The 12,873-nt window shown below is 40.9% G+C and overlaps 2 protein-coding genes across 9 annotated transcripts in view; one reads left to right on the top strand and one right to left on the bottom strand.

Annotated features, from left to right (window-relative positions):
- LOC114045868 (pre-mRNA-processing factor 40 homolog A) overlaps window positions 1-622 on the bottom strand; it is a 57,259-nt gene extending 56,637 nt beyond the window's left edge. For 2 of the 8 annotated variants that reach the window (XM_027866036.1, XM_027866038.1), the window contains exon 1: window positions 271-622. In XM_027866036.1, the coding sequence (XP_027721837.1) occupies window positions 271-480 (210 nt within the window). In that variant the 5' untranslated portion in view covers window positions 481-622. The remainder of the gene's footprint in view (window positions 1-270) is intronic. The other 6 variants (XM_027866037.1, XM_027866039.1, XM_027866040.1 and 3 more) reach the window with 4 other exon arrangements.
- Window positions 623-1,674: 1,052 nt separating this feature from the next.
- LOC114045870 (ADP-ribosylation factor-like protein 6-interacting protein 6) overlaps window positions 1,675-12,873 on the top strand; it is a 51,922-nt gene continuing 40,723 nt past the window's right edge. Inside the window, exons 1-2 of the mRNA XM_027866045.1 lie at window positions 1,675-2,098; window positions 4,834-4,887. Coding sequence (XP_027721846.1) covers window positions 1,675-2,098; window positions 4,834-4,887 — 478 coding nt within the window. The remainder of the gene's footprint in view (window positions 2,099-4,833; window positions 4,888-12,873) is intronic.

Raw genomic sequence — 12,873 nt, 5'->3', positions numbered from 1 at the left:
CACCCCAAAGCAGACTTCTGCTGCCAACACCCAGCCACTGGCTCTGCCCAGGGCTCCCTCCTCCATCTTCGCCACAGTAATACCCACCTCCTAGGGACCCACATCCTTTCCTTTGTGCTATTCCGCCCTCCATTTCCCTCCCTCAGAGCCAGATCCCGCCACCTCAGGCCTTCTCCTCTGTCCACCTTTTTTTTTCTTCCCCACAAGGAGAAGGCTTCCTGTTTCTTTTTTTCATTGTGCCGCTTTTCCCCCGCCCCACCGCTCCCTTACCGAGGGCCGTCTCCTCAGGTAGCCGTCCGCAGAGGCCCATGGGCTGGAGCAGAGGCTTGAGCTGGACAGTCTCCGCTCCCCGTTCCCGGGACCCCGCGGTGGAGGGCGGTTCTCCATTTCACTCACCATGAGGCCTCCACGCTCGACTCCCGTCCCCGGCCTCATCGTCGGGCTGAGGCTGCTCCGGCGGCGGCCGCTGCCGCTACACATTCCAACAAGGAGCGATCTGAGTGGCTGGCGCCCGCTGGGGCCAAAGGGTAGAGGCTGCCCGGAGCTGCGGGGCGGGATCAGCGGGGCCAATAAGCTGACTGGCTTCCCCGCCGTCCAATCAGCGCGCGCAGCTTGCACGCAGCTCTGCGGCGATTCGCCCCCGGCCTCGGCCTCGCTCGGCGTCGCCTGCATGGAGGGGGGGAGGGGGACGGAGGAAGTTTCTGCGCCGAGTCCCCCGCCGGGAAAACTCCACCAACTTCCCCCGGGGAAGAGAAGAGTACGTAGGCCCCAGCCTCCCGGGCCTAACAGCCACCTCACCCCGTAGGGGGAGGGGCAGTGGGGGGGCTGCCGCCTTTACCCCCCACCCCAGTTACGCACGCCCCACAAACCTGAGGCCGCCGGGGAGCCAGGAGGGGGGGGAAGCAGCTTCTAGCGTTAGCGGTGGCTGGGACAGGATGCGCGCGCGCGACGCTCGAGGTTGGGCGGGGGAGGGGGGGGAAAGGGGAGGGAGGAGGGGAAGAGGAGGGGGCTCGAGGACGCGGAAGGCACCGGGTGAGAAAGCGCGAGACTGGCGAAGCACGCGATGGCCGGGGTGAAGAGGGGGAGCGTGACGCGGCACTGCGCGAGAAGGGGAGTGTGGAAGTGGGGAGAAGGTTGAAAGCCGAGTAGGGGGATGGGGAAAAGCAGTTTAGGCAAAGGAAGAGACAGGCCGTCGCGCGCTAAAGATGCTGTTTAGGCGGAAACCGAGAAAGTCCCCTCGTGTGCCTCGAAGGGGAGGACGGAAAAAAAAGCGGACGGACTAGGGAAGGGGTTTCAGAGGGGGTGCGGACGGCAGCAATGGCGTCGGGCTCTAGGACCGAGCGCCCGGATTTGCGGCTTAGGAGGGACCGGCTGGGCTGGGACGTGCTCGGCTTGCCTGGAGGCTACGCGGTGGCGGAGGCGGAGGTCTCGGGACTAGGACCAGACACCCCGAGGGGAGGGGACTGTACTTTTTGGGATGTCCGCCTTCTCCTCCCGTCCTCTCCTCCGCCTTCTCCCGCTTCCCTCGGCCTTCCCCCTCCCTCAGCTCCCAGTGTCGAGTTCGTTTTCTGATACACTTTTTCCAAGCGCTCCTGCCCCCTCCTCATCCCTGGGGTACACCCCCCCCACCTTCGTTGGTAGGCACCGGGGAGTCTTTGGGGCGCTAATTGGCCAATGGGGGAGGGGGGGCGGGAGGAAACCCCTGAGCTTCCGGGTTACGTTGCCAGTTTTCCCGCCATGTCGTTCTTTGCTAGCGGGAGCCGCTCGATTCGCCACCGCCGAGTCGGGCCTCCGGCCAGCCTGGTCCTCCCTGCCTACGCCTCCCCCTCCCAGGTTGGGGGTAGCTGGGGGGAAGGAGAGGATGACTACGAGGAAGAAGGGATAAACGAAGTGGTCCGGGATCTCCGAGCCGAGCTCTCGGCCGACACGCCGCCGCCTCAGCCCCATAAACACAATGGGGTCACCCCGAGGGTACCTGAGGCCGCCCGAGCTCCCCGGGGCCGGCGGTGGCCGGTGCAGATCCTCTCGGTGGTCTGTTCTCTTCTCTTCGCCGCCCTTCTTGCTTTCCTCCTAGCTATCATCTACATGATCGTGAAAGGTACTCGAGCTGCACGGGGAAAGTGGGGGACAGCAATGGAGTGCAGACGCTGGGTGTAGGGGGTGGGACCTCGGCTTAGCAGTTAGTAGTCAGCTAGTATTTATTTAGCACCTAATCGGTGGCCAAGCACTGTGTTAAGTGCTGGTGGTAACAAAGGCCAAAGACAGCCCCTGCTTTCAAGGACCTCACAGTCTAATTCCTGGAAAAGTACGTGGAAACAATTATGTACAAACAAGTCTATACAGGTTAAAATGGGCAACAGGTTTCAGAGGGAAGGCACTAAGTAACGACTGGTAAAGGCTTCTTGCCGAAAGGCCGGGCGGGGCGGTGGGGTCTTAAGCTTGGATACCTTACTGCCCCACTTGTTCTGTCGTTTCAGTGTTCTATTCTTTTTGACCCCGTTTGGGATTTTTTTGGCAAAGATACTGGAATGATTTGCCATGTCATTCTCCAGCTCATTTTACGTATGAGAAACTGAGGCAAACAAGTTTAACTGACCTGCCCAGGGTCACACCTCTAGGAAGAGTCTAAGGCCAGATTTGAACTCAGATTCCCAGCTCTATCCACTGCACCAACTAGCTATTCACCACCTACTGTCCCACAGAGATTAGTATACTGATTTCATCGTGTTGAAGCTTATGTTAGCTCAGTTTATTACTTGTCTTTGCCATTTTTATTTTTTAAAGGAAATAGAGACTTTTTTCTTTTTTTCCTTTTATGAAAGTCTGCAAACCAGTCAAATGGAAATGCTCCAGTTAGGGCCTCTTTTTAAAATGGCTCAAACTTCCAACAATAAATTTCTGGGACTTTTGTTGTAAAATTAGCAGTGGAGATCAAGCAGTAGTAGTAGATATGAGGATCACATCTCACTGTTTATTTCATAATCAGCTGACTCCCTAGGATTGTTTCCAACACAGATATACTACCCCTGCTTCATCTATTACTGCATAACAACTCGATTTTGCATCTTTGCATAGCTATGCACTCTCCCAATCTCTCCCCTTTGGTCTTATGTGGACCCATTGGAACAGTTAGTTATAACCTGAGACCTGAACACTGTATACTAGCTGGTAGTACATGAGTTGAAAGTGTACTCTTCTCTCTACTCCCAGCCACTGCATTGCTTCAGGCTGTCGTCATCCGTTGCCTAGACTATTGCAGTAACTTTCTATTTGGTTTCTTGTCTCAGATCTCTTTTCTCCAGTCTGTTCTACACACAGTTGCCAAAGGGATTATCCTGAAGTGCTGGTCTGACCATGCTTATAACTCCTGTATTCATTCCTATAGTTACATATTATAGGATAAGATACTTCATCATAATATTTTGTGGAAGTTTTGCAATATGGATAATTAGTGCAGTAGTACATGTTTATAACTTATAAATAAGTAAATTTACACAGGGGTATGTGCTCAAAATTTTTTTTATTGATAAGAAGTGTAGGATCAAAAAAGTTTGGAAACACTTCTGAATTTAGACCATTTATCTTATCAATGCCTGTTTTTTTGTCAAGTGAAGATAGTACCTACCTACCCTACTTATATGAAACCTTACAGGAATGTATTAATAATACTTGCATATATAGCTACAAGTCAAGTCAATAAGCATTATTAAGTTTCTTTTATGTGCTAGGGATAAATATAAGTGGCCCAAAACAGCCCCTTCTCTCAAAGAGTTTATAGTCTAATGGAGAAGGCAACTTACAAACGAACAGATTGTATACAGGATAAGTAGGAAATAATCTCAGAAGGAAGGCATTGAAATTAAAACTGGGAAAGGCTTCCTGTAGAAGGTGGGACTTTAACTGATGCTTGAGGAAGTTTTAGGAACTCAATCCAGAATCCACTTTATTTCCCTCATTTTCCATGATTCCTAATAGAAGGCATTGCCACCTGGTATCCTACCATGGTAGGTTTCATATGGAAAAGACAATGTAGCATACTGGTTGAACGATTAATTTCCACCCCAAAATACCCGTTTAATATGATCTGTCAGTGCTAAATTTCCCCTTGTTAATTAATTTCCTTATTTGTGTTTAGAGTATTACCATCCTCATCACAAGAGTTCACAATCTTAGAGTCACCCTAGGCAAGTTGTGAAAATTCTGCCCTTACAAGCTCTTACATCTGTTACTTGTAATTTTCTTTTCATTCCAGCGTTTCACCTCTTACCTGGCCTATTACCAAAGCCTCCTAATTGGTCTTCTAAGTACCTCACCTCTCAATCTTTCACACAACTGCCAAAGTGATATTACTAAAGCATAGGTCTGACCATGTTATTCAAAAAGATTGTATGTCTCCCTTCTGCTTCTGAGATACAATAAAAAATGTCTCTTAACTTCAGCTCGCCTTCCAGATTTATTACATGTCCTGTCCTAAGACTCTTTAAATTAGCCAGACTGGCCTCCTTGATGTCCTTTACATGTGATAATCTGTCTGTACATTTGAGGAATGACTTTCTACTCCTTTGACTCTTAGAAGCCTTAGCTTCAGTACTTAAGCAGGAATTCTTACTCAAGGTTTTTCCTGATCACCACTACCTCTCACCCTCCAATATTACCTTGTACTTTGTATTTCTTTATGTGTATACCTATTTCACTTACTAGAATATAAGCTTATTGAGGACTGGGATTTTTTTTTTAATTCCAGGTTCTTTTCACATAATTGGTGAATAAAAGCTTGCTGATTTATTGGGAATTAAATTTCTTATCAACATAAGCCCTCTTTTGTATTTGCAGAATTGCATGCTGAGAATTTGAAGACTGAAGATGGTGTAGAGACTGGTTTATTAGGTATGAACAAAATAGGCAATTGATTTACTTGATATTTTACTTTTTCCCCAGCTGTGAAACTTACTGTGCAGATAAATAGATCATATACAAATCAAGGTTGGGGGATTATACCAAATGATAAAATGGGTTCTAAAGAGTGGTAATGGGATTCAGTCCTAACTAACCCATTTCCTTCCTTTGGTATTTATCTCATATTTGAAAGGCATGTTAGTCAATTTTAAGAAAAATTGGATAGAAGGAATTTGAAAGAGTAGATTAAATTATCAAAGTCCATAAATATTCCCACCGTTTTCCATAAGGAGTTAATTGGCTTTTTATCTGCTCTATCACCATGGACTCTTTCTAGGCCCTTGAACTGCTGAATTTAGCCAGCACTGAAAGGGGTTCCTAGCTAATGGGGAGGAGGTCGATTACCTTAAGCTATCCTAAATGAGATATGGAAAATTTGATTTAGAGCCAAGACAGGGTTAATATTTAAAAAAAAATAGCTGGGAAATATCACCCTTTTCCCTCCAAACCATAGAAACACATTTTCCTGTTGTTGCTATATAGACAAAGGTTACCTCCGCAAGCACGGGTTATAAGGCGTCCATTCTTCTGAACCTCAACCTTGTCAGTATTGGATGCAAAACAAAAAAAAAAGATGAAAACTTATCATGTAGGAAATTTAGGATCTAAATGCTTACCAGGTCTTGCAAAGTTTTTTTAATCCTTCCCAGCATCATCTCTTGGCCTGTTTCCAGGGATTTCCTTTGGCTCTGAGCTAAGCTGCTCTGCCCTCCAAAATGGTTGAAGACATTCCCCTCTCTTGCTGCAGTCATTAAAGCTGTTTTGCTGCAATATTGAATATATCTCTTTATCTTTTCTGAAAATCTCTGAAAAGACTTACTTATTAAAGTTAGTCTGAAGCATATTTACTAGCCATTTAAGGCTGGTTCTATCCATGGGGGAGGCTGGTTTTCAGCTGTACTGAATAACAAGCTAACAGCCTTGTGATCTCTGGCTAGTGCCATCTTTCTGTGAAACCTGTTTTTATGACATCACTCATTCTCCAATAGTTAATCCTTCATCTTGTTAAAAAGCTTGCCACTTCTTTTCAGATGTTCACAAAATCCTTTGTTGACTGGGTTGTATTTGTACTTAGGTCATTTATAGTATCAGAACTGTTTGACATACCCTGAAAGTAAGAAATGATGAAGCCTCTCATCCGAGGCCCACTTCCCATACATCTTTATTTAGGTCTAACTCCAGGAAGTGGTCTTTCAAAATCTTACCATTACTATTTTGTAACATAACAGTAAAAATTAAGTAAAAATAACAGGAAGATTATTTAGAAGAAAAAGCCATGGCAGACTCAGAAGAAAAAAGGGCTACAATGCTGATTTTGTAGATTACTAGTTACAATTCTTATATTTCCATTAAATGGGCTCAGTAATATTTATGTAGCACTTTAAGATTTGCAAACCATTTTATACATTTATCTCATTTGTTCCGAACAGCACCTCTGTAAAATGGTGCTGTTATTATCCCCACTTTACAGATTAGGCAACTGAGGCTGAAAGTGGTTAAATGACTTGCCCAGGGTTACCCAGCAATTAAATTACTGAGGTAGGATTTTAACTCATCTTCCTGAATCCTAAATCTAGCACACTTTTCACTGTGCTGCCTAGCTGACTAATTATGCACTAGCTTTGTTAATGAGCCAAAATATATATTGGGAAATGCTGGTCCGGGGATTAGAAAAAGTTAGTGAAGGTAAGCTACCTTCTAACTCTCTTAAATTTGTGTGTGTGGGTATAACAGGGCTTTTGGAGAGGAGGGGATAACTGGTTTATAGGCATGTATATGGGTTTGTACATTGTTCCTACAAGAAGGCAATAGCACTTTGGAGCCAGAACTTAAGTCATCAGAATGCTATGCCACTTTTTAAAATCATTTGTGCCATTTATTTGTTTTGGATGGATCACAGTGCTAAACTTAATAAAATATCTGTTAGTATGCAAAATTGGTGTCCTTCACTTTCTAGTGTTTTTTCTGCTTTGCAAAAGCAAATAATCAGTCTTTATAAGTAGCCACTAAAAGATAGGCTATTGATTAAATAGTGGGTATGTTGAATATTTCTGGAAAGAGGGCAAAAGGATTTTCCCCTTCAGATCCTGTTTTGTGTGTGTGTGTGTGTGTGTGTGTGAGAGGGTGAGACATACACTGGCATTTTCCTTTTTATATATATTTTCTAATCAGACTTTTAAACTTAATGTCTGCTTTGCTCTTTGATAACAGCAAAAAGCATATTCAGTAGACTTTCAGCAAGGTGCATGCTATGCATATGTTAAATATTTGAGGTTCTATGACAGGTACAACCACAAAGATGAAATTATTTATCTTTCCTCTCCACATTGGCATCAATCAAGGTATAAGATTTATTTATTCTTCAAAAAATGTTTGGGGTTGTCATGGGGGATGTCCTGAGCAAAATTCAAATAGGATTTTTCCTCTAAATGGTAAGGACTTCCAGCTGGTCCTGTGTGTAGATGACATTGTACTGATTGCCTGGAGCTCCAGAACACTGTAGCCCTTCTTAGACTTAAACCCCATATGAGGTCTCAATCCACAGTTTAAGAAGTGCTGAAAGGGTCAAGAATTGAAAAAGTTTAAGAAGCCCTACACTATAGTACCTCTGCAATGAGATCCATAGTCATCCAAGAGGTTGGCATATGAACTTATATAGGGAAACCCTAATAGATGAAGAATAATAATACCATCTCAAATGAATCAAAATGATATCAACCAATGGATAATTTAAGTTTAAGTAGACTGTGGCATTGTAGATTTTTGATCTATGATCGATTGTCAAAAGCAAATAGCACTTCAGAAATAGTATGAAAGACATTAGCAAGGATGTGCAGGACAGGAAGAAGAGTGGGCAGAAGGTAACATGGACAGCCTGAATAGTGGTAACTTAATTATTCATTTATAAGTGGTAACCTATAAGAACTAAATGAAGACTGTCAGCATCTTAGATAGTGCCTTTGTGGAAATACAAGAATCATATAGGATAAGGCATAGATGAGCTATAATATGCATTAGTGGAAATAGTCCCCACATTGGCAACATCAAAGATACCATACCTTGTTACCTTGATGTGTGTGTCCTCTTAGTCTCTTCTCTTCCCTAAAGAAAGAGTACTCTTCTGTCTTGGTGATCTGGAAAAATAGTTTGTGGCCCTCATTGTTCCTATTTGAGGAAATTCCCTCTGCAGAGGAGATTAATTATTAGTATTAGATTAGGTACTCCAGTAATTGCGAATAACAGATATCGCTCAAAGTCCCCTATCTAAAATATCTGGCCCTTTCTAGAATGTTATTTAAAACGCTGTATAAACAGATTCTCTAAAGCATAATATTCCTTTTTTACAAGGAAACGTGTTCATAGGGCAATCGTTGTGAGACATATATCTAAACTATTAAAAATAGCTATCTACCCCATTCACACTATTGTGTGACTATTTTTTCCCCTCACTAGGAAATGATCAAAACACTTGAAGATTGGATATTGCATGTCTATTTATTCACAGGAGTTCCATAATTTTCCAGATGCTTTTATTATTTCGAGACCATGGCATTGTAGTATTCTTTTCTTTTCCTTTTTTTTTGGCTAGGCAATGGGGTTAAGTGACTTGCTCAGGGTCACCCAGCTAGTAAGTGTTATGTGTCTGAGGCCAGATCTGAATTCAGGTCCTCCTGACACCAGGGCCAGTGCTCTATTGACTGCACCACCTAGCTGCCCCTGTAGTATTCTTTATAGTCTATGAACTACTGCTTGAATTCATCAGACTTTAAGCTAAAACAAAGCAAATATAGTCTCTAGAGTAGTGCATACTTTTTCAAGAAGATACATAAAAAACAAGACATAGTATTCTAGTGCTGAAATGTTACTGTTACTATATTAGAACTAAAATACAGAAGAGTTTCAATGGAGCTCTTTTTTTTCTCTAGATAACTTAAAGGTATGTCCCACTTAAGTGTTACTTCTCCACTATTCCTAAACTCATCAAGATTTTCTCCTTCAGATTGAAGCTGTCTTTAGAATCAAAAAGTTTAGAACTGAATTGAATCATAAACATCTAGTTTACTTTCCAGCCAAAGATAAGCCAGAGAATTGATTTGTCTGAGGTCACTTAGGAAGGACCCATGTGTGATTTAAACCTAGATCTGATCCTCTCCAAATCAAGTGCCTTCTCTACTGTGTCACTCTGCCTCTCATTTTGTAGTGTCTACTTAGATTCCAACCTGGGTTTTCTACTAGGAATGATGTCAGTGCACAACTGGCTGGAACATAATGCTTAAGACCCTAAGTCTTGTCAGGTGTGTACTATCTATATGAATAATAATGTGATTTCTTTTTTGTTGTTTTTTGGGCAAAAATGTCTCCATTTAAGCTATAGCAGCTATGAAAATGTGAAGTATCACTAAATAAATATAGCTGTCTAATAAATTCACATTCCAAAGTAGTTTGTCCTAAAATGTTACCTTGCTAATAGTGGTGACAGCTTTTTAAATTGTATGATATGTATGTCCAATGTGATAAGATAATACAGCGTAGTCTGTTAAAGTAGTGCTTTCTGAGTGACTTAAAGTACTTTTCCAAATATAAATTGTTCTCACAATATGGGCACAGAAACCGAGGACTCAAAGGTAGGTTATAATATCTTTAGGGTCATATCGAGATCAATCAGCTAAGTGGTTTGGTTTGGTTTTGTTTACCTACTATATGCATAAGACTGCTCAGCTGGTACTGGGGGCAGAGAAGTGTTTCAAAAATAATTATAAGAGGGGCAGATAGGTGGCGCAGTGGATAGAGCACCAGCCCTGAAGTCAGGAGGACCTGAGTTCAAATGTGACCTCAGACCAAACACTTGAACCTGGGCAAGTCATTTAACCCCAATTGCCTAAAATAATTATAATAATAATATTAAAAAAAAATATAAGAGATAGTACCTGCCCTCAATGATATTTTAGTCTCCTGAGATGATAAAGCGATCATTAACAACACGTATTGATTTAAGGTATGTGAAGTATAACTCAAAAGTTTTGTGAAGTTGATAGTACAAACAAAAGGTCAACTTTATAGCACTATCAAAAATGTTATTAAAATTAGTCTTAAAATCCCATATGTATCCTGGAAACTATATCTTTTAGTCTTGGTGTCTTCGTGCATATGATGGGGTTAATACTTGCACACTTCAAAAGAACTGTATAAATGAATTATTCATATTCATGATAATTAGAAAATAAGGCCAAACTGCTTGGTCCTGAGCAGTCAGGAAAGTTTCTCTGAAAGTGAAACTTGAATTCCACCTTGAAGAACTTGGAGGTTTTAGATAAGCAGAATGAAAGTGAAAGTCTGCAGTACATGAAAAAATAATACAAGTGGGCATCTGAATTATTAGTCAAGGCTGCCAAGATATTTCATTTACTGACCCAATTCTGGATTCTATGAAAATTGACTCCACAAGATATGATTGAATGGATCCCTTATATTGTAGACATCAAGCCCAAGCAAAGAATCTTTCTACATAGACTTGTGTGTTAACTATATTAATTGGTGAAAGTATAATACTTAAACATTATTCAAAGCAGGAGGGACATCTGTGAGAAATATCAAGAGGATGACCTGGCTAGAAAGTGTAGTGGTAAATGGAGTTTGATAGGTAGAATTGATTTAGATTATAGAAGGTATTAAAAACAAGATAGAAAAATTCAGACTCTGCTATAGGGAGCTACCTTAGGTTCTTCACCTAGGAATTAAAACAATGTTTCAGGATTTTATGGGAGTGATTGAAAGCTATTAAGATAGTCCTAGTATAAGAGGACTTGTTTCTATTTTAAGGTGGTAGCAGTAGGAGCTGAGAGTAAAGGGTAAATCCTAGACTTGGTGACAGATTGGATTTGATAACTTGTGTTCAATGACTAATGAATTGCTTTTTCTATTAGCCTCTCAGTGTAACTGGGTTATGGAGATGCCTCATACTTTGGAAAGATCTGTAGAGTTGGGATTATGGAACAGGAGCATATGTTTTCACTTCAAGAAATTATATTGAATCAAATTGAAATGCTGATTTATTTGGAGTTGGAGAAAATTAAATCCTGGCTTTTCTTTCATAAAATAGAAGGGCAGAAATACTTGAGATAATGGATTCTATGGGAACCAGGTAAAATGAACCCAGATAAAATCACTTTTATATTTGTATCATAGGCGAACGGCCAAGTATCAGTAGGGCAAGTACTGAAGGATTCCTACGGATGTCAGTGGACTGATTGGAGGTAGAGCTAAGTGGACCAATTCCTGGCTTTAGGAAGGGAAATGAGGCATAGGGCAAAGGGTGGTAGAGGTAATAGGCTTAGCAATCCTAAAATAGTGAGAGCAACTGATAGTAACAATTCAGCTGAACATTTTTTAATATCCATTAGCTGGGCAATAAGGAAGAGGTATTGACTCTTTACTATTTTTAATTCTAATTACTGGCAGATGGGGTTTCTTAGGTTCTTTTCTTTCTAAATTGGCCCTTTTTGTGATTGGCAAAGATGTTGGGAGCATACTCTTAAGAAAAATTGATGAAGATAGAAAAAAATTACAAAAGGTTTTGGTTAAAAGTACTGGGTAGAAAAAATAGGGAAAAAACAGTTGGAAAGAATAGAAGTTACTAGCATTATATGATGATAGTTTTAGAACAAGAAGTGACCTTAGAAGTTGTAGAGCCCAAAAAAAAAAAAAAAAGTTGTAGAGCCCAATCCCTTCATTTTAAGATAAGGATCTGAGACCCAGAGGTTAAGTAACTCCCACAGTCACACTAGAAGGTAGAAGCAGAGTTAGGATTTAGCTTACAATACCACACTATGTCAAACCAAATACATGTCAAAGATTAATTTGATAAACCTATAGAAAATAAAAATTGAGTGAAGGATTCATTATTTCAGAAATACCATAAGAAAAATTTGTTAGTAATATAGAAAAAAATAAGCTTGGAGTCTCACTTTTCCCTATAATAAAATTCAGCTATCTGATAACATTGGAAATTATTTTTTAAAATGATTGAGGAAAATAACAATTATGAAAGGGAAGATAATTATCAAATACTGGGAATGAGGTAGACAAATTCAAGATACTGGATTTTATAACAATTAAATTTCTATATAGTAACAGTCAAACTTTAAAAATGGGGCACTATCACAAATATAACAAAAACATCAGAATTACAAGGGCCTGATAAAAATGGTCAAGCAAAATCGAGTTCCTAAAGGAACTGTTATAAAAGGATCCTAATCGACAATTTATAAAAGGGAAACAAATTTACAAATAATTTTGAAAAAATGTTCAGCCTCACACAAAATGTTATGTCTGACTTTTCATGACCCCATTTGGGGTTTTCTTGGCGAAGATACTGGAGTGGTTTCTCCAGCTCATTTTACAGATAGATGAGGAGACTGAGGCAAACAGGGTTAAGTGACTTATTCAGAGCCACAGAGTTAGTGTCTAAGGCCAGATTTGAACTCAGGAAAATGAGTCTTCCTGATTCCAGGCCTGGCACTCTAGCCACTTAGCCACTTACCTGCCCACACAAAATGGGGATAAATTTAAAATGATAATTTTGATGAGGCAAGTCACCAGCATAATTATACTCTCTGGTCCAATAATATTGGTAATATGTTGAGAGAATTATCAGAAAGTTAAAAAAAAAAGTTGTTTATAGCGATATTTTAAAATAATTTATTTTTCCCAATTACATATAAAAATAATTTTAAACATTCTTTTAAAAAAGGTTTTGAGTTTCAAATTCTCCCCCACTCTCTTCCCTAACGTGTTATGCAGTTTGATATAGATTGTACATGTGCAGTCATGCAAAACATTTCCGTATTAGTCATGCTGTGAAAGAAAAGAGATTTTTAAAAAGTCATGAAAAAATGAAAGTAAAAAATAATATGCTTT

This window comes from Vombatus ursinus, unplaced genomic scaffold (assembly GCF_900497805.2).
Source record: "Vombatus ursinus unplaced genomic scaffold, bare-nosed wombat genome assembly UNPS02014779.1, whole genome shotgun sequence".
NCBI lineage: Eukaryota > Metazoa > Chordata > Mammalia > Diprotodontia > Vombatidae > Vombatus > Vombatus ursinus.
Note: the sequence above shows the minus strand (reverse complement) of the source record. Positions and strands in the feature narration are given on the sequence as shown.